This window comes from Nicotiana tomentosiformis, chromosome 7 (assembly GCF_000390325.3).
Source record: "Nicotiana tomentosiformis chromosome 7, ASM39032v3, whole genome shotgun sequence".
NCBI classification, from domain to species: Eukaryota; Viridiplantae; Streptophyta; class Magnoliopsida; order Solanales; family Solanaceae; genus Nicotiana; species Nicotiana tomentosiformis.
In genome coordinates, this window is record NC_090818.1 from 124,849,835 (window position 1) to 124,873,451 (window position 23,617).

Consider the following 23,617-nt stretch of genomic DNA (forward strand, 5'->3'; position numbering starts at 1 on the left):
ACACCGAGTATGTTGTTGTTAAGGCAAAACCTTTGTTTTAGTAGCTTTTTTAATGTCCAAAAACACTTTTCTTTTTCTTTTATGGAAGATTCCTTTATTTGTACACCCACAAAAGAACAAAGAAATAGTAGTTGAATAGTCTGTTGTTAAGGCAAAACCTTTGTTTTAGTAGCTTTTTTAATGTCCAAAAACACCTTTTTTTTCTTTTATGGAAGATTCCTTTATTTATACACACACAAAAGAACAAAGAAATAGTAGTTGAATAGTCTTTATGGCTGGCTACCTCGCTTTGCTCTAGACTTTTTTTCTTATATGACCAATTTTGACCTTTTGTATTTAGAAAAGGACAATACTCTGCTGCTGTAACTGTGAAGTTTCTCACGTGACTTCTAACTTTATAAGATTCTTTACAGAAAAAGAAAGTACACTATATACATTGAATAATTGAGTTGCGGATACTTTATGTTAATATTTCTTAAATCTGTGGCTAATCCAGTGTTAAATTAACTTTAGAAGTTTAAACTTTGTCCTCTAATCTATGGTCTAAAATTCTGTAAATGATTTGTATTCCTAGGGCCTGAGCATGTTATATTCAATAATACTCTCTCAGAGTAGTTATTGAATCATAATATATCGTGTGGTTTTATCTTTTCCACACGTATTATTTCTTATAATTAAGTTACTAAATCTAAGTGTGAAAAGTTAATGGAATACGTGTGAGTTGTCTCAAAGTTTTGGGGGCGCTAAAGGCAATTAATGGAGTGTTATAAAGTAAAACGCTAAAGGCAAAGTTAAAGAATAATTTCGACGAAAAATCTTATAAATTATGTTCTTAAATATTTTTCCTAAAGAGTACACCAAAAAACAAATAATATGAGCGGCAAGGGTGGATTGTAACGACCCGACCGGTCATTTTGAGCATTAGCATTCCGTTAAGCTATTTGGAGCCCCGATTAGCTTCGTATGATTTATTATGACTTGTGTGTATCGCCGGTTTGGTTTTCAGGTGTTTCGCAATTAGTTAGTTAGAATGAATTTCATGTTTGAAACTTTAAGTTGGAAGAGTTGATCAAGTTTGTCTTTTTAGTATTTGGCCTCGGTTCGGAGTTTTGATGGTTCCGTTAGGTCCTGATGGTGATTTTGGACTCGGGAGTATGCCCGGATTTGCATTTGGATATTTCTAAAAGGTTTCGGCACTAATTGACGAAAGTTGAAAATTTGAAGGTTTGGAATGTTCATATGTTTGATCGAGAGTTGACTTTGATGATAACGGGTTCTGATTGTGGTTCTGGGAATTGAAATAGTTTTGTTATGTCATTTGGGACTTGTGTGCAAAATTTGAGTTCATTCCGGGTTGATTTGATGTGTTTCGGCACGAGTTTTGGAAGTTGAAAGATTCAAAGTTCATTATGTTTGATTTGAGGTGCGATTTGTCGTTTCGAAGTTGTTATACGTGATTTGAGGCCTTGAGTAGGTATGTGTTATGTTAAAACATATTTCACCGAAGTTATTTTTCACACATGAGCTTCAAAAGAATAGTGATATCAATGGACAACATATTCGTTCAAGTGATAATATGGCTGATTTGTTCACCAAATCTCTACCGACGTCAACCTTCAAGAAGTTGGTGTACAAGATTGGGATACAAAGGCTCAAAGATGTGAATTAATACTCTCATCAGGGGGAGTCAATACGCATTGCACTCTTTTTTCCTTATAAGGTTTTGTCCCACTGGGTTTTGCTTGCAAGATTTTTTTAACGAGGCAACATTACCTATTGAGTAGACATTCAAGGGGGAGTGATATGAATAGAATTGTACTTAAAGTCAATGTCTATCTTTTAGAGAGTTTGTTACTTTGTGGCTAAGTCATTTTTTCTCCTATAAATAGAGGGGCTTTACCCCATTGTAAATCATTTGAAATTCAATAAAAATTACCTCTCTCTTTTCCTTGCAATATTATAGTCTTAAAGATTTTATATAGCTGTTATAAAGGGGTAATTTTATAAAGAGCATTCTTATATAAATATGGTTGTTATTGTTATAGATAAAAAGTTGTTATAGAAAGGTAAAACATAACTTAAAAGATCGATTCTACGAAAAATTTGGTTTTATAGTGAATGATTATCATATATGATGATTTTATATAAATGTTTAACTGTATTTATGACAACATCAACAAATACCTTTCTATTAGCCGGTTAAGTGAGATTGTTTCATGTTCTTGAAAGGATAACCCAATGATTGAGATTATAACGCTGAGTCTCTGACCTTAGTGTCAAGCATTTAAACCGTTAGAAGTAGGGGTGCTTATCGGACGGATAATTACGCTTAATAGTTAAGATTTACGGTTATCGGATTATAAATATAGTAATCTGCTAGCCATCCAATAAGACAACAGGCGAATTGGTATCAGATTAACAATTATCGGACGGCTTATCGGCTAAACCAAATAGAATTTTTTTGCACAATCATTCAATCAATACCAAACGGTTTCAAATCAATACCAATTTTTTTTAATACTACCTAAGATCTAACCAAACTGTATTTTTTAATTGAAGAGTCTTCAATCATATTGTCATACACGTATTAATCAAATTTTTAATACCATCAAAACTACTCATACAGACACACATGTATCAATCATTGAGGTTTCGATTTTTCGACTTCTCAATTTTCAGTTCAAGAGAGAGACGAGACTGACGACTTCTCTGCCTTTGGTGACTGCAGACAATTGAGAATTAGAAAATAGAAATTAGGGATTTAGCCATTTAGGATTTCAATAGTACTTTAAATACATATGGATAAAAGTGTAAATATAAAAAATCTTAACGGGTTAACGGTTTATCCGATAAAAAAATTGAGTAATCCGCCCACAAACCGTTAAGTCGTTAATTATAAAATCTCAATCTGTTCACCATTCATTACCCCAATAATCCGATACCAATAAACTATCGGTTCGGTTCGGTTAACGGTTTTAGTTCGATTTTGAATAGCCCTAGCTAGAATAGCTTGAGTATTATTGCTCAGTTAGGATTTTCTATATTTTATCAAGTATATAAAAAGAATAATATTTTAATTGACAAATCTGAGCCTCGTTAGAATCCGCTAAAATGTAAGGTGTAACTGAAAGATTTTCATCGAAGGAGTATTAGTTATGAGAAATATTTCACAAGAACTTAAAATTTTTAGAGTAGCTGACATTAGCTAAAGTCTAACATCTATGAGACTATGACATCATCAATGATTGTTCTCTTTTCTTTTCTTTTTTGTTGCTACTTATGTGAGATGCGTTCAATGTTTTTAAATGGATAATCTAATGATTGAAATCACAATTCTAATTATAGTATCAAGAATCTAAATATTATTATTAACTTCAAGTCGTGGAAGCAACCACTAATGCTTATATTAGGGTAAATTATTTACATCATATTTCTTAAGGTACGACCTTTCCTTCGATCCAGCATGAATATGGAATATCTTGTGCATCTGACCGGTCACCCTTCTTTAACTTGAGTGTTGTTATTCAGTTGGACTTTTCTATTTTGATTAACTATATGATAAGAAAAAAGATATTTTACGTGACAGTGCGCCAAGCCTAATCCAATTGCTTAAGATCTACCATTTTTCTTTAGAAACATGGGACTTCACAAATCAAAGGTAGGGATATATATATATATATATATATATATATATATATATATATATATATATATATATATATATGCGCGCGCACACACACACGAATGATCCTTCTTTATTTGTCAATCTTCCTGAATTATTGATCTTATCTTTTGATACACACCATTTCTTTATTCCATTTTTTTCAAATCTTCATCTTTATATCTTTTCGTTTCTACTATTCTTCAGTTTTATGTCTCTTTATTCTTTTTTCATATGTCCAAATTATGCAAAGCCACTGAATCGAAGCTCATTCCAAAGTTATCGTCTAATCAGAAGAAAATTTTGACTCATGTTCATATTATTACTACCTTAACCATGTTCTGCTATATACAGGTGAAGCAGACATCATTTCGTTGACATCCCTGCTTAGTAATAGAGGGCTTTTCCCGTATTTCCTGAGTTTTGTGCTTGATTGTTTTAGGCAGGGGTATATATAGGTCGGATTGGTTTGGATTTTCTAATTATCAAACCAAACTAATTGTATCGGGTTATTAAATCTAAATACTAAACCAAATCAATAAAAGTCGGATTTTTTAATCTCGATTTTTCTCGGGTTCTCGGGTTTTTTCGAGTTTTTTTTTTCATAAAGTCTTCATAGCATAAAACGTAAAATTTATGCTCCAAATATTTCGTTAATCCTAGCAAGACAGAACTATATAAGGTATTTTTTTTTAATAAAATAACATAAATATGAGATGAGTCATGTCATTGTACTAAAATATTCAACAGTAAAGATAATAAAATTGCAGAAAATAAATATTATTAATAAGCCATAATGAAAACAAACATAATTTAAAATTATGACTAATAAGTACTATTATTTACATGACTAACCACTGAAAGAAAAATAAGTAATAAGTAAATTTTATCTAAATCGTGAAAAAACTAAAAAATAAATATCCAACACTATTTTCATTCAAAATACAATTGAATTGAATGTTTTATTAGCATTAATATTGATTTGATTTTGGTTTAGGATTTATTTGAATTACTAACATTTATGGACTATAAAACTTATTGGTGCATCCAAAAATTATAAGCTTAAGCTTGAAATAATACGTTAAAAGATAAAACTATGAAAAAATTTAAGAAATAATTATAAACTACACTACAATAAATATTTTTATGTATTAAATATATTTAAAACTTCTATACATATAATGTCGGGTTGTTTTGCTTTCGGTGTGACTTTTTTTAGTTAAAACCAAACCAAATCAAATATGGTCGGATTTTTTTCCAACACCAAACCATAGTCGGGTTTTTTTTCTCGGTTTGACTCGGATTATCGGATTTGTGCGGTTTGTCGATTTTATTTGTACACCACTTGGAGTTTAAATTTCTCTTCTTAGATAAAATAACCACACAACTAAGCATCAACTCGATTACGCAGTAGAGTTTGATCAAAATATGGATAATTGAACAAGAATTCAGTAGGTCGCCTGTCAAAGAAGCGACATTCCGGAAATTAAAAATTGCAAAAATTATCTCTTTTGAAAAATTAATTAGAGAACTCGAGCATCAACTCGATTTATATTCTTAGCCAGACATAAAATTCTAAGTATATAAATTAGTTATCATAGATTTAATCTTTTACACAACAAAATTCAAAAAACTGAGCTTGTGAAACTACTGAAGCAATTAACACTGACAAGAATTATAATTTTTTTTTTTTTGGTAAAAAATAATTTACAATTATTTCAATTTTTAAAATGGAAAATTATTTTTTATTTACTATTTTAATAAGTTATGTTGAATTATATATAACAAAAATCTAGGAGGAAAGTACAAGGGATAATTCGCAACTATAATTTGAAATAATTTCACGCTATTGACATAGACGATTTAAGTACTTAGCTACAAGTTTATTCACTACTGCTCATAAGATTAAGAAAAATTTAAAGGTACTACATTTGGCTTGTGCTTAATTGCACCATCTTATTACCTGCATCCGTAAAGACCATGAAAACATTCATTTACTACGGGCTAATCTATATTTTTTTTCGTACATATTCAGCAGAACTAAATAGTTAATTGTACATATACTATACGTATATTTAAAATCACTTTATATATAAGTAAATTATCATAATTCAATAAACTTAAATTTTAAAAATATATAGGACATATAAGGACGACTTATTTAGTCTTGGGGGCCACTTCCCCCAACCCCCTCTATAACTCAAACACCACGTCCATATTTGTCAATTTACTCATTTTGGTCTGTGCATTGGAGTCATTGCTAACCTCACCACTTGCCATTTGCCAAAGTCCAAAAATGATGTTAAATTTAGTATTCTCCACAATTACCGAGTTGTCTTGTTCATTCATATATATCCACAACAAAATACAGTGAAACTGAAACATGCATTAGAAAAAAAATACATATACTAATTGTTAATTAACAGTTGCATTTCCAATGTGCACAGCCAATTATTTGGACATGTATCTCTCTCTCTATTATCTTGGCCTCTATTTATTGAATCTCTTTTGAAGCTAGCTTCAAGCATTAGTTATATAAATTCAGAGAAATTCAAAAGCAGCTAAGCATGTTAAGTTATATAAATTCAGGTAACCAAACCTTGCTGACCAGAGTTAACTATGTAACACTGTAATTAGTTGCACGTGGATCCTTATCTAACAGGAGTGTCCTAATGTAGTGTTTAGTTAACAATTACATACCTAAATTAGCAGGGTACAAAGTCTGATACTCTAGTTTGGCAAGGGAAAAAAGTGTCTAGATTCATAACTTGACAAAATTTTGGTTTACATTTGCTTCAATATGTAGTGGCTTTAAGAGAATAATACAACTTAGCATCTTGAGCACAATTGTAGAAAACTTGGAAGTTGGAAACACGACAAGAGTGGGTTACTCTAGTGGCAAACACCCTCCACTTCCAACCAAGATGTTGTGAGTTCGAGTCACTCCAAGAGCAAGGTGGGGAGTTCTTGGAGGGATGGAGCCAAGGGTCTATCGGAAACAGCCTCTCTATCCCAGGGTAAGGGTAAGGTCTGCGTACACAATACCCTTCCCAGACCCCACTAGTGAGATTATACTGGGTTGTTGTTGTTGTTGGAAGTTGGAAACATGCTTCTAACAATAAGCTATTCTAAGAACTTCAGGACACAATAATACACTTCAATATTTATATGTGAACAATACTGCAAAGGCCCTATTTCTGCAGCACAAACAGATGATTTAGAGGCACTGCAGAGTCTTCCAAAAGGACTCTTAACAGAAAGCCAAAATCACATTTATTACAAGAAGCCTGCAGTTATAAAGTACATTTGGTGTACAAGTTGGTTCTGGAAAATAATTTAAAAGATTCAATGCTCATCAGCACTGAAATAGATTAAAAGATTACTTCCGGAGGAGAAAGCTGCTTAGATAGGGCGATAGCCCCGTTTAGACTTTATATCATTTCATGCGCTTGTCTCTTCTCCTGTTTGGTGGTAACAGTACAGTGAGGCTAATCCCGACTCTAATGCGCAGCCACATTGATAAACAATTGAGCTAGTAAACATAAGGTAAGATCCTCCAAGGAACAAGTTTACGGTATTCTGTCCACACATCTTTGTACTTCTCTGCACATCGAGCTTCATCCCTTCTCTCCCTCCATATTAGCAGAATAAGAAGGTATATGGGGTAAAAGTATGGAACCGCGGAACTGCAAGCATACACAAGTGAATGTGACTATTTTTATTAATAAGCAAACAATCATAGAAAGAATTTGCATGAGTTCAAACTCATTACCTTATCCCACAAGGCAAACTAAATGACAATGCCAGCAACAAGTCTCCAAGGTAATTACAGTGTCGAGCAATGCCCCTTCAGTAAATATAGAATGATTCAGAACTTTGAAAATGACGAACTGAAAAAATTTAATCTGCCATTTTTGCTACCCATGCCTCATGTAATGAACTTCAGAAGCCATGCTATAACCAGGGTACGCACTATGCAGACTAAATTTAGACATGATGTGGCAATATTAACAGCTACTGTTTCACTCAATAGCACTCAAACTTTTGCTTTACAAAGTAGATCAATGCTTCAGACAAAATCCAAAAGAAATACTTCCTCTTTCCGAATTTATGAGATCAATTTGGCTTGATATCAAACCTTTAATATTTTGATTAGGACTTTAGAATGAAAAAACCTATTATCTTGAAAACGTAATCATTATAACAGATAGAATTCATAAGAGTTTCCAATTTTTCTAGAACTGTTGTCAGATCTTTAACTACTTCACAAAATTGGGAAGTATTATGAATGTTAAAATATTTGTCAGCACTCTAGGGATGTTGACATTTAGCATTCCTTATAGTAATTAACTCTTTCATCTGCCTGTAATAAGTTCTTTCCTATCCACTATTTATTCTTCTCTTAATGTTTTGGTTGAGTTGTACCATCATAAAGAAATTGATCTTGAGCCTAATTCAATCCCAAAAGCTAGCTCAAGAAGTGAGGATTGTCTAAGACCATAAAGAGACCAGTTTCACATCTCACAACTGATGTGGGACATCTTAATAACTCCCCCTCCCCCCCGCACACCCAAGCCTGCCAGCCAATTGGAGCATGGACAACATAATATGGGGCCCAAAATCGAGTAAACCAAGAATTTGAATGGGTCTAGCTCTGATAGCAATGGCAAGAAAAAAGAATTCTGAGTCTAACTCAACCCCAAAAGCTAGGTCACGAGACAAGGATTGCGCAAGACAGACTTCTGACATTTTTATCATATTACACTTATCCACTTTATTGACATAGTTTATGTGCTTTTCCAAAAGCTTGCCCACATGCTAAATACTAAATTAACAAATATAAAATCATTCTCAGTCTTAAGTCATTTCGTGTTCTGGAGAATTAAGATACCGAGGAGAGTAGAAAAAGAAACATCAAGACGCTTACCAATAGCCAGAAGCAAGCAACTTCCCCCCAATAACTTTTGGAGGCTTACCCCATATGGGTGCCTTGGGATTCTTTTTAAACATATGCTTCTGCTTATTGGCACCTCTGAACACTAAGTACCTTCCAATCCGAAACAGGGCCCATATCAAGAAACAGTAAAGTGAAATCAAAAGAGAAAATTGTCTGAATGACATAAAGAAAGTGCAATCATACAGATGACAGTTAGTATTTAGAGGTCCTTGCATGCTGGAAACATTTACCCAATAAGAAAGACGAGGCAATTGGCAATTACTGCTGCTGTTGTTAGCTCAACTTTGTTACTCAAAAGCCACCAACCCTGAAAATGAATAGAAACATAATAAAACCCCACGTTGACAACCAGAATAAGCTTCATCGTATCTGTTTGTTACTCTTGTATGCCATTTGTCTCCAATTATAAACTTGGGTTTTGGCTTCACTAAAATGGAGACCTCCCACTCCTATGTACTATTAGCCTTTTTCTCAATAAGATAAATTCATTACTCCTCTTTACACTTCCTTGCACACACAGCCAAACTTGTCCAAAATACAATCTGACACACAACAGAGCACACTATCGTGCTTGTAGCCGAACACAAACTCATCAGACTCCTTTCCACTAACCAACCCAACCTACAAACCATGAAATTGACCATGACTATCACAATCATGCAATTGTCACTAAATCTCCTAGCCTTATTCTTATTAATTCACCGCAGAGATGGCAACATAAGATTAGACTCTTACCCTCTCTCTCTACTTCAACCTTCAAACAGCCCCCCCTGTTGAAGGAACCAATAGAAGCAGGAAAAGAGGACAAACAAACAGAATTATCAACTGCAGGCCAACAGAAAATTGGAAAACATTCTGGCTACCCTTGAAAATCAAGAAAATTAATGTAGTTATATGTTATATTGTATAGGTTGCAAAATATTTAGGGCCATTGAACTCGAGTAGAGAATGTTATGCAGAAAATTTTATAGGATATTTTAGACTATTTTGTATTTAATGGAGGAGATAATTGCTTGCCTTATTAATCAGAGAGAACTTACAGTATTATAAGTAGACTAAGACTCTTATATAAGGAGCCCCCCTCTTGTATACAATCTACAATCAAGTTAACAAGATTCTCTCTTGTTTCATATGATTTCACAGCTACGAGCAGGAGTCAGTGGGCTCTTTTAACAACAGAGGCTCTTCATGTCTTGAGTTCTGGAAATACATGGAAATTTACTTTTTGTTTATGAAACACGAGATTTGTTCAGAACATTTTCCAGGAAAGGAAAAAAACAGTTTCAAGACAAGGTTTTCTCACAAAACAAAAAATTAAAAAAAACACATGTTTTTCTCCTTTTCCATTTCGTTTCTTTAAAAGGCCCAAGATTTAAATTACTTTTTTTTTTTCATAAGTAAGCCCCTGATTCAAATTCTTTTAAACGAGTACCAAAAACTTTTCTGGTATTCAAACTAGTGTAAACATGGGACCCATTGAAATATTGTAGCATGAGGTGAGGTATTAAATTCAAGGAAAGTAAATGCATTGGCATGGCCGAGACTAGATATCATTACATTTAGTAGGAAATAAAGGATATATGTGATAACTCAAAACTATATTTTTTACGAGAATTCAGTTACATCCTATACATTTGTGGTATCCTGATATCAAAGGTGTCAGATTTCATCTATAAGCAAGGACAGAATTGTTTGTGGCAGTAAGAAATGGTTATGAGTACATGCCTGAATACTGAAGGTGAACGGTATAAAGACTAGATCACCAAAAACCAGCATGAAGCCCAACCTCTCTGCTATTATATCCCATCTAAAAAGGGAGACACAAGATTTTACACAATTGTAAATGCTCAAAATTTCGATGAAGGAACATAATCAAGACTATAAAGAAAGGAAAAAGTAAGAGGAATAGACGATGTTCATGCCATCAATATATAATCACTGTCCGACAAAACAAGCATATCATTCTGCTAATTAGAAGACATTTGGGGCTTAGAAACATCAAGCCTTGAAAATACAATTTTTTTTTATCAAAATCATGCTCCCAATAATCTCACACCAACAGAGTTAATTTTAAATACTGCATTGGTACACGCTCAAGAAGCATTAAAACCTTAATGTACAAATCAAAACCACTCACTAAAGCTAAAACAGGATGACAGTTCAACATTCCCTTCAATCAATCCTAAAGTGAGAATAGTAGTAAGCCAGCCAGACCTTCCAGGTTTCTGGCAGTTACTCGTGTTCCGCTATAGTTCAAATGTTAGCACCACCACAACAGGTTCTCCGGAATCACTGTTCTTGGATGTATACGAAACTCAAAGAAGACTTTCTTGTTTTTATTTAACCTTGTGGCATATGGGTCGATGCTCAATGTCTCCAAATTAAAAAAAGAAAAGAAAAAAAAGAACAATAAAAATGTTTTAAGGCTACTAGTCAACTATCACCAAGGGCCAAGACATGTACAACAACCAATGCTACACTAACCCCTCCGATTCCACCTAACTTCTTATGCTCAGACCATGACTCTGTGGACCAAACCCAGCTATCCTCTATAGCCCTAATTCCATTTATTAGCCATTCTCTTCCAAATCAACTACCTAAACCAATCAGAAGGCCAAAGTGCCGATAAACATCATAATCTTTTAATAATACAACTTCCGGTGTTACCTTTCTAAAGCACGAAAATGGACCAAGAACCACATTATACCTGCCCAGACTAATGTTTCTCATGACTAAACAACTAAACCCTCCCTTGTGTTACCATTGTTAGGCTGCAGCCCTTCTGCCACTTGTTGTTGTTGTACTCTCTTTCTACTGTTGTTACATAATGTGGTATTTGTGTTATATGGATGACTCACTTCAAATTCTAGATCAAAGCATAATAACCGCACAACAAATAAAGATAAAGAGACTGGAGGTGAAAGGGAGACGAAAATCTGGACAGCTGACCTAAATTAAGGAAAGGGGAGAAGAGAGAAACATTAGTTCTTTGTTTAACAGCAGCTTTTCTATCTTAAAAATGTTTAAGAGAGAAGAAGGCTGCCAACTTACGTGGAGGTCATGAACTCTTCATAGAGGAAGTAATCAAGGATGTACAGCTGCAATTAAATGCATAGAAAAGAAGTTTTAACTATCACAAGCATATATTCAAGAAGCCAGACTTGGAAGTGCACAGCCACCAACTTACCCCACAAAATAGGTGGTAGAGAATTATTGATTGGCTCAATTTGGCCTCTATAATACATTTTGCAAGAACTGAAAGATTGATAAGTAACCACCCCATCATACCAGCTCTAACAAAGAAAAATCTGCAGCAGAAAGTTCATCATTAAGCAGAGAAGCCAAAAGAGAGAACCAAATAGACTTGATATTGAAGCTTACAGTCATTATAACAAACAAAATAAATATATGGGCCTCTCAGAATCTCTTTGACGAGGACTTTAACTATGATTTAAGGTTCCTGGAAATTGACAAGTTCCAACTCATCAGAAATAAGTTTTTCATGTCAAGTATTATTTTACTTGGGTAAGAAGCAAATTACTATAAATCAACCCCAGTTGGGAATCAGCTATATGAATCATCAAAATCCATTTCATTCCATTTGGACCCGTTTCACACCAATCATCAACAATTCTCTCCAAACAAATTAAGAGTTCTCTACCACTAGGTTCTCTACATTTTCTTCCACTCAGGTAGCAAGAAAAAAATCGTTTTTAGTGCTAAATTAAATAAGATATGCAAATTTCACAACTCACTATTGCAGACATGACTGCCTATGGATTGGTCATTAACATGAAATGTTTTAAGCAAAGCCGCAAAGTTAGTACAGAACCTATCCAACAAAAGTATAAACTACATAATCCAAGTATAGCATGACGAAAGCTTTTAATTCACGATCTGGTCACTTGTCACAATGGTGAAACACAAGGTCTGAGGTATGAGAACATACTTGAGATCAATGCCAACGAAATTAGGATTTAGTTGTATCCCGAACCACCTAGTCACAGAAATAGGATCAAAGAAATATCAGGATCTTATTCATTATAACGAAATCAACAGAATCTGAACATAGTGCACTTCTTTTTTTTATAAGTAGAGCGCAACATATATATCCTGCTCCAATGTGGTGACAAACTACAAGAACATTAATTGCCCAGAATCCATGTCACTTTGAAAGATCATATTTAACTCAGAAGCAATTGTTGGCATTTTCCTTCTTTAGTACTTGCAAGCTTGATTGGCGTTACCGATTGTTATCATTATGCTGGTGTTTCATCTCTCAACATTAACTAAAGTAATTTCTGACAAAATTGGTATGTAGTGAAGTGTTCTCTTGAACTACAACACTTTGCTTGTCACCTGTCAACCTTGATCAAACTACTCTGTTTAACAGAAAGCTGAAAAGTGAAAACTATGAATTTTCACAGCTAAATTCTACTTCTCATTCTTTTTCTTTTTCAAATAGAAATTCCCGGTTATTAAGGTTCAATCAGAGTCAAGCAAGAAAATAAATGGCTACTGATAGTCATAGAAACAATGTATTTTGACAGCATAATTCTTCTTCTCCTTTTTCTTTTTCGACACAGAAATTCCCCGTTATTAAGGTCCAATCAGAGCCAAGTGAGAAAATTAAAGACTACTGATAGTCATAGATTATAACAGATATATCAGATACTATGAACTCTCAATTCTGTGATAATAATCCATGCCATCTTGCATACACAGGCTGAAATACAGTACTAAATGCATTTGAGGAAAATTAAAATTTCTCAATCCCGCTCTTACTATTTTACATCAAATAAAATCTTATGTTAACTGGTAACTTCACAACAATTCAGAGAAACTTACACGGGATAGATGAAAGGATGGACGGAAAGATAGTTCAATAAAGAATGATATTACAGTTTTATTAATGTTAAGAACTTTTCAGAGTACAAACTTCAGCATAGAGTCAATCGAATTACCAGTCATCAATTAGATTTCCTGAGACATGAGGTTTCAGTGATGAACTCTTCTCACGTGAGTTGCAGCCAGCCAAATAAAGCATCAATGTCACCTAAATATCGTTCAGCAATAGGATAAAAATAAGATGTCAAAATCAAACTTGTAACTGGCTGGAATTTTTGCAAATCAAGAAATTTTGCATCAATAAAAGCATAACCAAGAATTTATTTTATTTTATCATATTACTTTCTTGTGGTATTGGTTTGTATGGGTCATAGATCCATTATTTGACAAACATCAAAACATACCTATGTTTTTTCCCCAAGTTGTTGAAACATGACGTAAGAAGAGTAACTTCCAAGAAAATGTCCACGGTTAAACAAACACCAAAATTTGAGGAAATTATACTTGAGCTAATAGCCAAAAGTTTAGCACGAGTTTTTATTTATTTATTTCAACTCACTTGCATATCAATCTCCAAGTACACTGCCCTATATGACAGCTATTATTAGAGACAAATTCCCAAGGTAGCATAAAAGATGTCGAAAGCAGGCACAAGTTCGGTGTATAAAACAAGAATTGACACTTGCAACTAACAAATTGTAAGTCAAAAGGTCAATGTCAGACATTGTCTTAGTGTGTTCAAGGTCACCTCCTCACTCCAGAAAGAGGTAAATGGATTTCTACTCTCAAGTTCGCAAATATAAGTGACTACCATCATCCACTAAACTTCTCTAACCTGCAGTTTTTCCTCGGGTTTGGAGGATGGATTACTCACAGGAGATCCCAGATTTTCAGAACTTAATCAGAAAATGGCATGATAATAGCTTAATAATTACATGGTATGAGAATGTTCACTTACAAGAACACTAAAGATAAATGTTGTGGACAAAAGCTCAAACCCTCTGTCTGCTATTGCCTGCAATGCGTAATGAATAGGTGATTTCATCTCTTTATGAGTATACCGCAAAAACAGAAACCTTGACAAATGCATTCCAGTAGTCCAAACATACAACACTATGAACCTTCTCATGTATTCAGCAACATCTGAAGATACAGTGTGTGCGAAGCAACTTTTTGGAGCCAGATAAGGTGCTATATAATGAATCAATTCGTGCAATCACATCAAAAGCAGAATCTGTCCTCTTCATTTTTTGTAATTTACCAAGTTATTCTCCAGGGATAACGAAGATAAATCAGATTGATAACAACAGAAAACAAACACAAGAAAAATTTAAAAGTACGATTCTGAAAAAGGAGCAAAACCAGAGATAGATTTTGCAGAAGTTGGAAGTAAAAAGAGCATTACTGTTGAAGCCTTTGAATTGAAATGAGAAAGCCATATAATGTTACAGTTATTTCTTCTTCCACTGATATTATAACCCCAGATCCCAAATTCAGTGTTATTACAAGGAACAATAAGTTCACGGGGACATAAACAGCTGCTCAATCTCTACACCTCATACATACAACGGAAAGGAAACTACATAGAAGTTTGTTCCACCTGAATTGAGATACTTGAGAAACACGGAATATAAATTCTCTATATCATCAATACAACACAGTGTGTGGCAAGGAATTGTACCTTGCTTCCCCATAAGAAGCTTTTTTTGCAAACAACATTTGTTCAAACAATTTTATGAACAGGAAATGCAAATGAACCGAATAGCAACTAGTGGTACAATTACATAATCTGACCAAAATGTATAATCCTTTGCTACATAGAAACATTTCACACTCACAGTAGGTGAAACAAGATTCATCTGTGCCCCAACTCCAAGAAGCAAAACCAACAACAAAAGTGATAACAAACCTGAAATAAAAATAATAAATTTACAATCTGAGCTTGGCACAAATAGAGAAACATGAAAGAAGCTTAAGCTCTATGCACTACCAGTAAAAAATATTTTACACAATCAGGTCACATTAAGTTAATCGCATGTAACTCTACTTTATAGCATTGATTAGCCAGTGACGGATCAAGAATTTTTATATCATGGGTGCTCAACTATTTTTTTATCTGAAAACTACTGCTGAGACTGGGTGCTCAAGTAACATAATTGTATGAATTATTAGTTTTTCTATATAAATAAATGTTTGTAGCTCCAAAAGTAATGTCTGCTTGAGCATCCATACCCATAACACACATCCGCCATTGTGATTAGTAACCTAGAATAAATGGTAAGTTGACGGCCTAAAAAAATCGTAACCGTGTCTGTGCTGGGCGGAGCTAGAATACGAGTTATTGGTTCGGTCTAACCCAATAACTTTGTTAAAGATCGTGCATTTGACTTCAGAAATTTATTGAATATATATAAATTATTAATTTAGTATCCACTAACTTAAAAAGACTAGAATCTCGAACCCATAATCTTCAAATTCTTGCTCCCCATATAACTTAAACCCAACATGAAAATATAGACCAATGTACATTATATAGAAAAAAACAAAGACATAGGTTACCATTGCAACGGTAATGGAGGCGAGTTCCATCAGATAAAATCACACCAGGAACAAGTTTTCCGGGTAGGATAGATCCAACAGTTGCTAAATACAGAAAGAATGAGAGTAACATAGCAGCCTATATTCAACAAAAAGGAATGAAATCAGTAAAAGATATTTACACATATATGAATAGAGAGTAAAGAGAGAAGAGAAAATGCTGACCGAAGTCCATGAGGGGAAAAGGGAGTTGAAGAGATAATTGAGATCCATTGGCAGATACTGAATTGAGAAGTCACAGTTCAGTTCAATACTTCAATTCACTTCACTTCACTGCGGTCAGTTTATGTTTGGTGGAGATGTCCGCCTAGTATATATGTGAAAGCTACTGCCATTAATTAATTCTGAAAAGGAATATTGTTTAAAGGAAAAAACTCAGCCCCAGTATGCAGCAAATTATACTAATTTAGTTTAAGGGTAAATTACACCAAAAACTCCTATAATATGTATTTTCTATATTTCAAAATCAAAACTTTTTATACTCACACCCCTCTGAGGTACATTCATAACTCAGCATATTAAAATAAATTTATTAAAAGTAAAAAGATAATTACAAATAAAAAGTTGTATATATTTATTTTTCTGAAATTTAAAATATATATATATATAATTTTATTTTTGTTAAAAGTTTCTATTTTTGTATATTTGAATCTCTTAAATGGGAAATTAACACAAATTACTTAATAAGATGATTTGAAGTTTTATGTATTTGGTAAAAATAAAATTATGCATACGGTGTCCATTGACCTAGAGAAAGCCTATGACAAAGTCCCGAGAGAGGTTCTATGGAGATGTTTGGAGGCTAGAGGAGTTTATGTAGCGTATATTAGAGTGATTCAGAACATGTATGATGGAGCTAAGACACGGGTTAGGACAACACGAGGAGACTCTGAATATTTTCTAGTTGAAATGGGGTTGCATTAGGGATCAGCACTTAGCGCGTTTTTGTTTTCTCTAGCGATGGATTCATTGACGCGACACATTCAAGGGGAGGTGCCTTGGTACTTGTTATGTGCGGATGACATAATCCTCATTGATGAGACGTGAGGTGGCGTTAACGAGAGGCTGGAATTCTGGAGACATACTCTGGAGTTTAAGGGTTTCAAGTTGAGCAGGTCCAAGACAGAATAGTTGGAGTGCAAGTTCAACGGTGTTACCCAGGAGGCACATGGGGATGTGGGGCTCGATACGCAAGTCATTCCTAGGAGAGAGAGTTTCAAGTATCTGGGGTCTATAATTCAGAATTATGGGGATATAGATGAGGATGTCACACACTATATCGGAGCATAGTGGATAAAGTGGAGGCTCACTTCCGGTGTCTCGTGTGATAAGAATGTGTCATTGAGACTTAAGGGTAAGTTTTACAAGGTAGTGGTTAGATCGACTATGTTGCATGGGGCAGAGTGTTGGTCAGTCAAAAACTTCCATGTCCAGCAAATTAAAGTAGCTGAAATGAGAATGTTGATATAGATGTGTGGGCATACTAGGTTGGATAGAATTAGGAATGTTGTTATTCGGGACAAGGTGTGAGTGACCACTGCGGAGGCAAAGATGCGCGATGCGAAGTTGAGATGGTTCGGACATGTTAAAAGGAGAAGCGCAGATGCCTAAGTCAAGAGATGTGAGATGTTGGCCTTGGGAGGTGAGAGGAGAGGTAGAGGTAGGCCAAAGAAGTCTCGGGGAGAAGTGATCAGGCGGGACATGATGCAGCTTGAGCTAACTGAGGACATGACCCTAGATAGAAGGGTGTGGAGGTTGAAGATTAGGGTAGAAGGATAATAGGTAGTCGTGCGTTTCCTTTCGTCTTTTATGGTTTGATAGTAGTAGTGCTAGTACGGTATCCTTTTTTTCCTTAGTTTGCTATATTCGCACGTCTTGTTCTGTTATTACTTGCCATCGGTAATTTCGTAGTTTGCTGGCAGTACTTCGTTCATATTCCCGTTTGCCGCCTTGGATTTAGTTTTCTAAATATATTGTCTTGATTTTACTTGTTATCGGTACCTCTTTCATATTCTCTGTTGCTATCTTCAATTTAGTTCTTTAATTATTTGTCTTGCTATCACTTGCTGTCATGGCTTCTTTCACCTTCTTTAGCCGAGGGTCTATCGGAAATAGTCTCTCTGCCCTGTCAGGATAGTGGTAATGTTGCATATATTCTACCCTTCCCACACCCCACTTGTGGGATTATACTAATTGTTGTTGTTGGTAAAAATAAAATTATTTTTCGAAAAATCTTAAATATAGTGATGTTATTCGTATTGCTATTTACATGTATTATTACTTGTGTCATTAATTGGGTAAGTTCACTCCCAAGCAAGCTATCCTCACTTGTATCTAATTTTCTTTCCAGATATTGTGCGCCTGCACCGAGTTCCCCAACTTGAGCATTAACAACACACAATCTTTTGTATTAGAGTTTACACTCACTTGATTTTGTGACATTTTCATCATTGCCTAAAAGTTTTGACACAAAAAATACTTTTTGTAAGTCGTGTCTGACCCCAAAAAAAAAAAAAAAATCTCACATAATAGCAAAAAATAAACTATAAACTAGAAAAATGCTCCGAATAGGGTCAATAATTTCACCTTTAAAAGATAACCAAGGGAAATCCATATTACTGAAGTCTCTATGAAATCCAAGGAAGTATTGAATATAGTTCAGAGAGGACATGACCTGCATAAATCAGAATGGTATTACCTTTCTCGAGCAAATTATCAATCATTGAAGTTCACTAATTATCTTTTAATTAATCTTTACATGAAAAATAAAAAAACTTTTTGTACATAACGTCGTAGAAGAGTTCATTATGTTGCTTGGCCTTTTGATGACGAAAGTCCAGGTTAAGATTATGATGTTTCTGTCCATATTAATTCTTGTTCAATCTATTTTAAATGTTCAAAGATTTCTCCCAGGGATACAAAATGTATTTTAAAAAAAAAAAAACTTTTAAACTGAATGTTGTCTCTCACTTATTATTAGCTTTGTCATTTCAAGGACCATGACACATATATTCGGTACAGGTTGATGCGATGACATAAAGTATAGTATATGCATGTCATTACCCCTGAGCGAATCCAGGATCTCAAGTTTATGAGTTCCTATCATAATTTTAAATTAATATGCAATAATAATTGGGTTCACATTTAAATATTTATAAATATTTAATGAATTTTTTAATATAAATATAGAATCTACACAAGAATTACTGGGTTCCCTAAAACTCATATTTAATGCTCTAGATCCGCCCTTGATTACCCCTGGGATAGGAACATGGAGAGGATTGGATTACAAATTTTATAAAAGAATGAAAAAATTTAAAGCATTTTGTGACAAGGAAAGACTTCAATTAACCTACAATAAAGCTACATCCGGGGATCATGAGGAAATATAAAAATAGTTTCAACTTTTGATGCCTTCCAAATCTTGCTTATCTTTCTTGATTTCGATTTCACAAGCTGTTAACTTGGTGGGCTACCATTTAGGGGTTGGGCATCGGTCGGTACTATTCGGTTGTGAATGTTGTCGCTCAACATATTGGTTATCGATTTATAAATATGCTAAATTGATAACCGAACCGTTAAGATATCGGTTATCGATCCTTATCGGTTTACCCGATAAGAATAAAAAACGTTCAAAATTTTCATGTTTTTATTATAGAAATCGTGATCATACTGTTAAGAGATTTCTTAAGAAAAGAAGGATTAAATTTAAACTTTAGAAGAGAAAACTTTCTTTGCATTTGAAAATCTCAATGAATGATCTCAATTTTCAAAGTTATAAGTTAGTAGGAGTAAGGAATAAGACATTAAACAATCTAATTTTACTAACTATCTCACTACGGGTGGACATACTTCACAGAGAATAATAAAATACTAATCTTGTAAATACTAAAGAAGTAGCGCAACAAAATAGAAAAACTAAAAATTTGAACAATTAATTCTTTAAAATTTAAAACTAAAAATATTAACAGAAGAATTAAGATGAGAGATTCAGATACGTTTAAAACTTACTCTAAAGATTAAGGCTTATAGATGAAGAGTAACTGCCGAAAGAATTGAGAGAATGAAGCCATAAGGTGGCTTTATATACTTAGTGGGTAAAATTATATTTTGTTAAAACTTATTGGGTTATCGGTTAAATCGTTAATAAAATTGAGCAAATCGAGACCCGAACCGATAACCCAATAGTCAAATAATATTACACTGTTATCGAACTATTTACGTAATAAACCGATATCAATAACCCAATAATATTTTATCGATTCAGACTATCTATTATACCCGATATATGCCCGTCCATAGTCGCATCCCTAGTTCCATCCGTTAGGACAATGGAAATTTGCGCGAGCTTGACAAAGATTACAAAAATTGAGGCATTTAGGACCAGCCTGCAAAAATAAAACAGACCCGGTCGGTACTACTTTACAGGAGAAGCATGCTAGGGAGTTCAAATCAACCAACTTTTGGTTTTCAGTCCTTTCCTATAAATGCATTTTAATAGTTTGAGAGCTTCAATTGTCCTAATACATATTCGAGTCCGAAATCAAAGTATTATTTTTTTTATTCAAAGCACAAAAATAGGTGAAAAACCAATTGGTGACCAATATATATAAAATACATGAGTTGAAATGCTATATAACGGCACGTTTGTCCGTTAAGGTATAGCGCATGCAAGCATAGGCGGATCAAGGATTTAAACTCTATGGGTTCAACTATAAAGTTTCTAGCATTGAACCCATTATATTTTTAAAGTTATGAGTTCATATTTATTAGTTTTACAATTTTAAAGAATTTTTACACATAAAATTTTACTCCGCGTCAAAAGTTACGTCCGTTGCTAACCTTCTACATCCGCCCCTGCATGCAAGCCATGCGATATATTTGAATTTTAAATGACGGTCAAAATATAAGTATAACGCATATACGGGATGTGTTATACCTCAAGTTGAAAAGACAAATAGGTATAACGCATGTGCGCTATACTTATATTAAAAATGGCCCAGCCATCTTCCTCGCGACAGAACCCTTCAAATGATCTCTCCCCCTCACCCCCCACCCCACCCCCATATTTTTTAAGCAAAAATCTTCATTGGAGCCTACCCGTCTTCCAAAAATCGTGTCCCCTTTGTATTTTAGTGAGCTAACACCGGATCCAAGGCGTTGCCGTGTAGTGGATCTCTTCTATTGCTGGTTTCGGTGGTCAGATCATCAATTTTTCACAATTAAAAAAACTCTAAATTGAGGTATTCCGACTCATTTTTTAGTAAAACTCATGTATATAAAGTACTAATTAGTTGTTTTTACAGTATTGTATGCTTTTTGTGATATAATTATTTTTTTATTTTTTATCCGAATTAGTTTATTTATGTGCTAAAAAATTATAAAAAATATATATTGTTATTTTATTGAATAATTAGTGTTATATGTGACTTTAGTGTTGTACGTGTAATAACCAGTGACTTTATTGTTGTTTAGTACCCTTTAGTGTTATTTTGTGCCTTTAATTGTTATGTAGTGCCCTTTAGCATAGTAAAATTAATAATAAATTTTAGCTTATGGTAATTGATTGTGTGCCCTCGTTAACTAACTATGTACCATTTAGAGTAGTGTGACTTTGTCTTTAGGATTCTTTAGTATATAATAAAAACTACGTGCCCTCATTAACTAACTCGGTTAGAGCATTTAATTATGAATTAAATGTATTACTAGATAAATATCAAATATTAGATGAATCATAAAATAATTAGTTGACATTACAAGAGAGACGGTACTGGATTCTTTGGGCAAAATATAAAAGTTAACAGACAAATCGTTACGAATGAAATGAATTGAATATTATTTAGTATTAAGGTTGTAGTATTTTTTATATGAATAATTATTAAATATATCTTGATTAGTTATGAAAATTAAGTATTTAATTATCTTATAACCCCAAAATATCTGAAAAATAGATGACAGTTCAAACAAAATCCTGCCAAATTTTAGTCAAAAATGTAAGAAACTAACATATGAAATAATAATATAGAAAAAATTATCAGCCTACGTATATTTATATGAATAATTATTAAATATATCATGATTAGTTATGAAAATTAAATATTTAATTCTCTTACAATCCAAAAATATCTGGAAAAAAAAATGATAGTTCAAACAAATCCCTGCCGAATTTTAGTCAAAAATACAAGAAACTAACATATAAAATAATAATAATAATAATAATAATAATAATAATATAAAAAATGTATCAACCTAAGTAATAATATAGAAAATTTATCGATTAAATATTAATATAAAAAATATTGCAATATATTTAAAGATGTTAAACGATTAAACAAAAAAAATACTTTAATTAATATTGTTCAATTTACAAACATTGTCATGGAGCTTCCCCTTGTGCATCCTGGACCTGTTGTTCGAGAGCTACTGTTGCTCAAGGGCAACCATAGGTCTTCACACATCTGGGATGGATAGTATCTGTCCCAAATCTTCTACCCCGGACGTATAGACGATCTTTGGGAGTTCATTAGGGACCACCCACTTCATCCCCATACAATTAGACGCCTTCAACTGATGGGGTTTTATCGGATTATAGAGATCGGGCAATTGCAGTTCGACTGGGCCCTTATCATGGCTATGATAGAGCGGTGGCGACCGGAGACACACACATTTCATCTACTTATCGGCGAGGCTACCATCACGCTAGAGGACGTGGAGGCTCTATTCGGGTTGCCCGTTGATGGTATGCTTGTAGCTTACCCATTTGCTCTTAGCGACTATACGGGAGAGAACTACCTATATATGTTGCAGAGGCTCACCGGTTTCCAGCTTGCGGAGCCGACTGCTTTGAGTGGTGCCAGTCGATTGCAGTTGCTGCCCGTTAGGCAGCATCTGGTGGCGCTGCATACGGAGATTACTGATGACTCATCGCCAGAGGATATCGATTGGCAGACGAGGTTGTTGCTGATGATGATGTTTGGTGGTATTCTGTTTTCGAACACTTCGGGAAACCTAGTTAGCTTGCGATTTCTACATCATTTGGAGCGGCTATATGAGTTACCTGGTTACAACTGGGGTAGAGCTGTTCTAGCTTACCTTTATAGGCAGCTGTGCCGGTCGTCCATGGACACTGTGAGAGACGTTGACGGTTTTATACAGTTGCTGCAAGTGATAACATAGTCAATTCTTTTCATGATTATAATAGAGATAATAAAAAAAAACTTAAATATTACGTCCACAATCAATATTAGGTTTGGACCTGGGAGCGGTTCCAGCCACATCTGCCACCGATAGCTCCAAATGCACCACCCCAGCGTTTCTCCAAACAGCTAGGAGATGGGTAGATAGGCTAGGTCACGCCCCCAAGGTCGAGGCTCGACATCATCTCCCTTATTACAGGGATCTGTTAGATTTACTTGAAGACGCTCAGGTACATATATACTTAAGTTTACTTGGCATGACTTGATATGTCTTGCGTTTACTCATGATTATTGTGTTTAATAAATAGTTCATATGGAGGCCCAACAGTGACGTGCTCATAGCTGGATTGCCAGGTT

The 23,617-nt window shown here is 34.1% G+C and overlaps 2 protein-coding genes across 3 annotated transcripts; one reads left to right on the top strand and one right to left on the bottom strand.

The window, feature by feature from the left end:
• Positions 1-6,759: 6,759 nt before the first annotated feature.
• On the bottom strand, positions 6,760-16,391 carry LOC104105479 (delta(14)-sterol reductase). 2 transcript variants are annotated; one of them, XM_009613791.4, is made up of 13 exons: positions 16,230-16,391; positions 16,026-16,143; positions 15,305-15,375; positions 14,425-14,481; positions 13,583-13,674; positions 12,568-12,615; positions 11,806-11,926; positions 11,670-11,716; positions 10,344-10,425; positions 8,849-8,925; positions 8,589-8,708; positions 7,434-7,508; positions 6,760-7,347 (listed from the first exon to the last, which is right to left on the bottom strand). In XM_009613791.4, the coding sequence occupies exons 1-13, from the start codon at positions 16,275-16,277 to the stop codon at positions 7,194-7,196; spliced, it is 1,110 nt and encodes a 369-aa protein (XP_009612086.1). In that variant the 5' UTR covers positions 16,278-16,391; the 3' UTR covers positions 6,760-7,193. The 2 variants fall into 2 exon arrangements, with proteins under 2 accessions (XP_009612086.1, XP_070035835.1); XM_070179734.1 differs by lacking the exon at positions 8,589-8,708.
• A 6,243-nt stretch (positions 16,392-22,634) lies between these two features.
• On the top strand, positions 22,635-23,240 carry LOC138896316 (protein MAIN-LIKE 2-like). Its single transcript, XM_070181115.1, has one exon. It carries the CDS (start codon positions 22,635-22,637, stop codon positions 23,238-23,240), a length of 606 nt encoding a protein of 201 aa, XP_070037216.1.
• The last annotated feature ends 377 nt before the right edge of the window (positions 23,241-23,617 follow it).

Excerpts from the sequence above, each read along its gene's own strand:
- LOC104105479 (XM_009613791.4), bottom strand. The coding sequence starts at position 16,277 with ATGGATCTCAATTATCTCTTCAACTCCCTTTTCCCCTCATGGACTTCG. Across the intron at positions 12,616-13,582 it reads GGAAATCTAATTGATGACTG|GTGGTTCGGGATACAACTAA; the intron begins GTAATTCGATTG and ends TTCTGTGACTAG. Across the intron at positions 7,348-7,433 it reads AGTTTGCCTTGTGGGATAAG|TTCCGCGGTTCCATACTTTT; the intron begins GTAATGAGTTTG and ends GTATGCTTGCAG.
- LOC138896316 (XM_070181115.1), top strand. The coding sequence starts at position 22,635 with ATGGGGTTTTATCGGATTATAGAGATCGGGCAATTGCAGTTCGACTGG.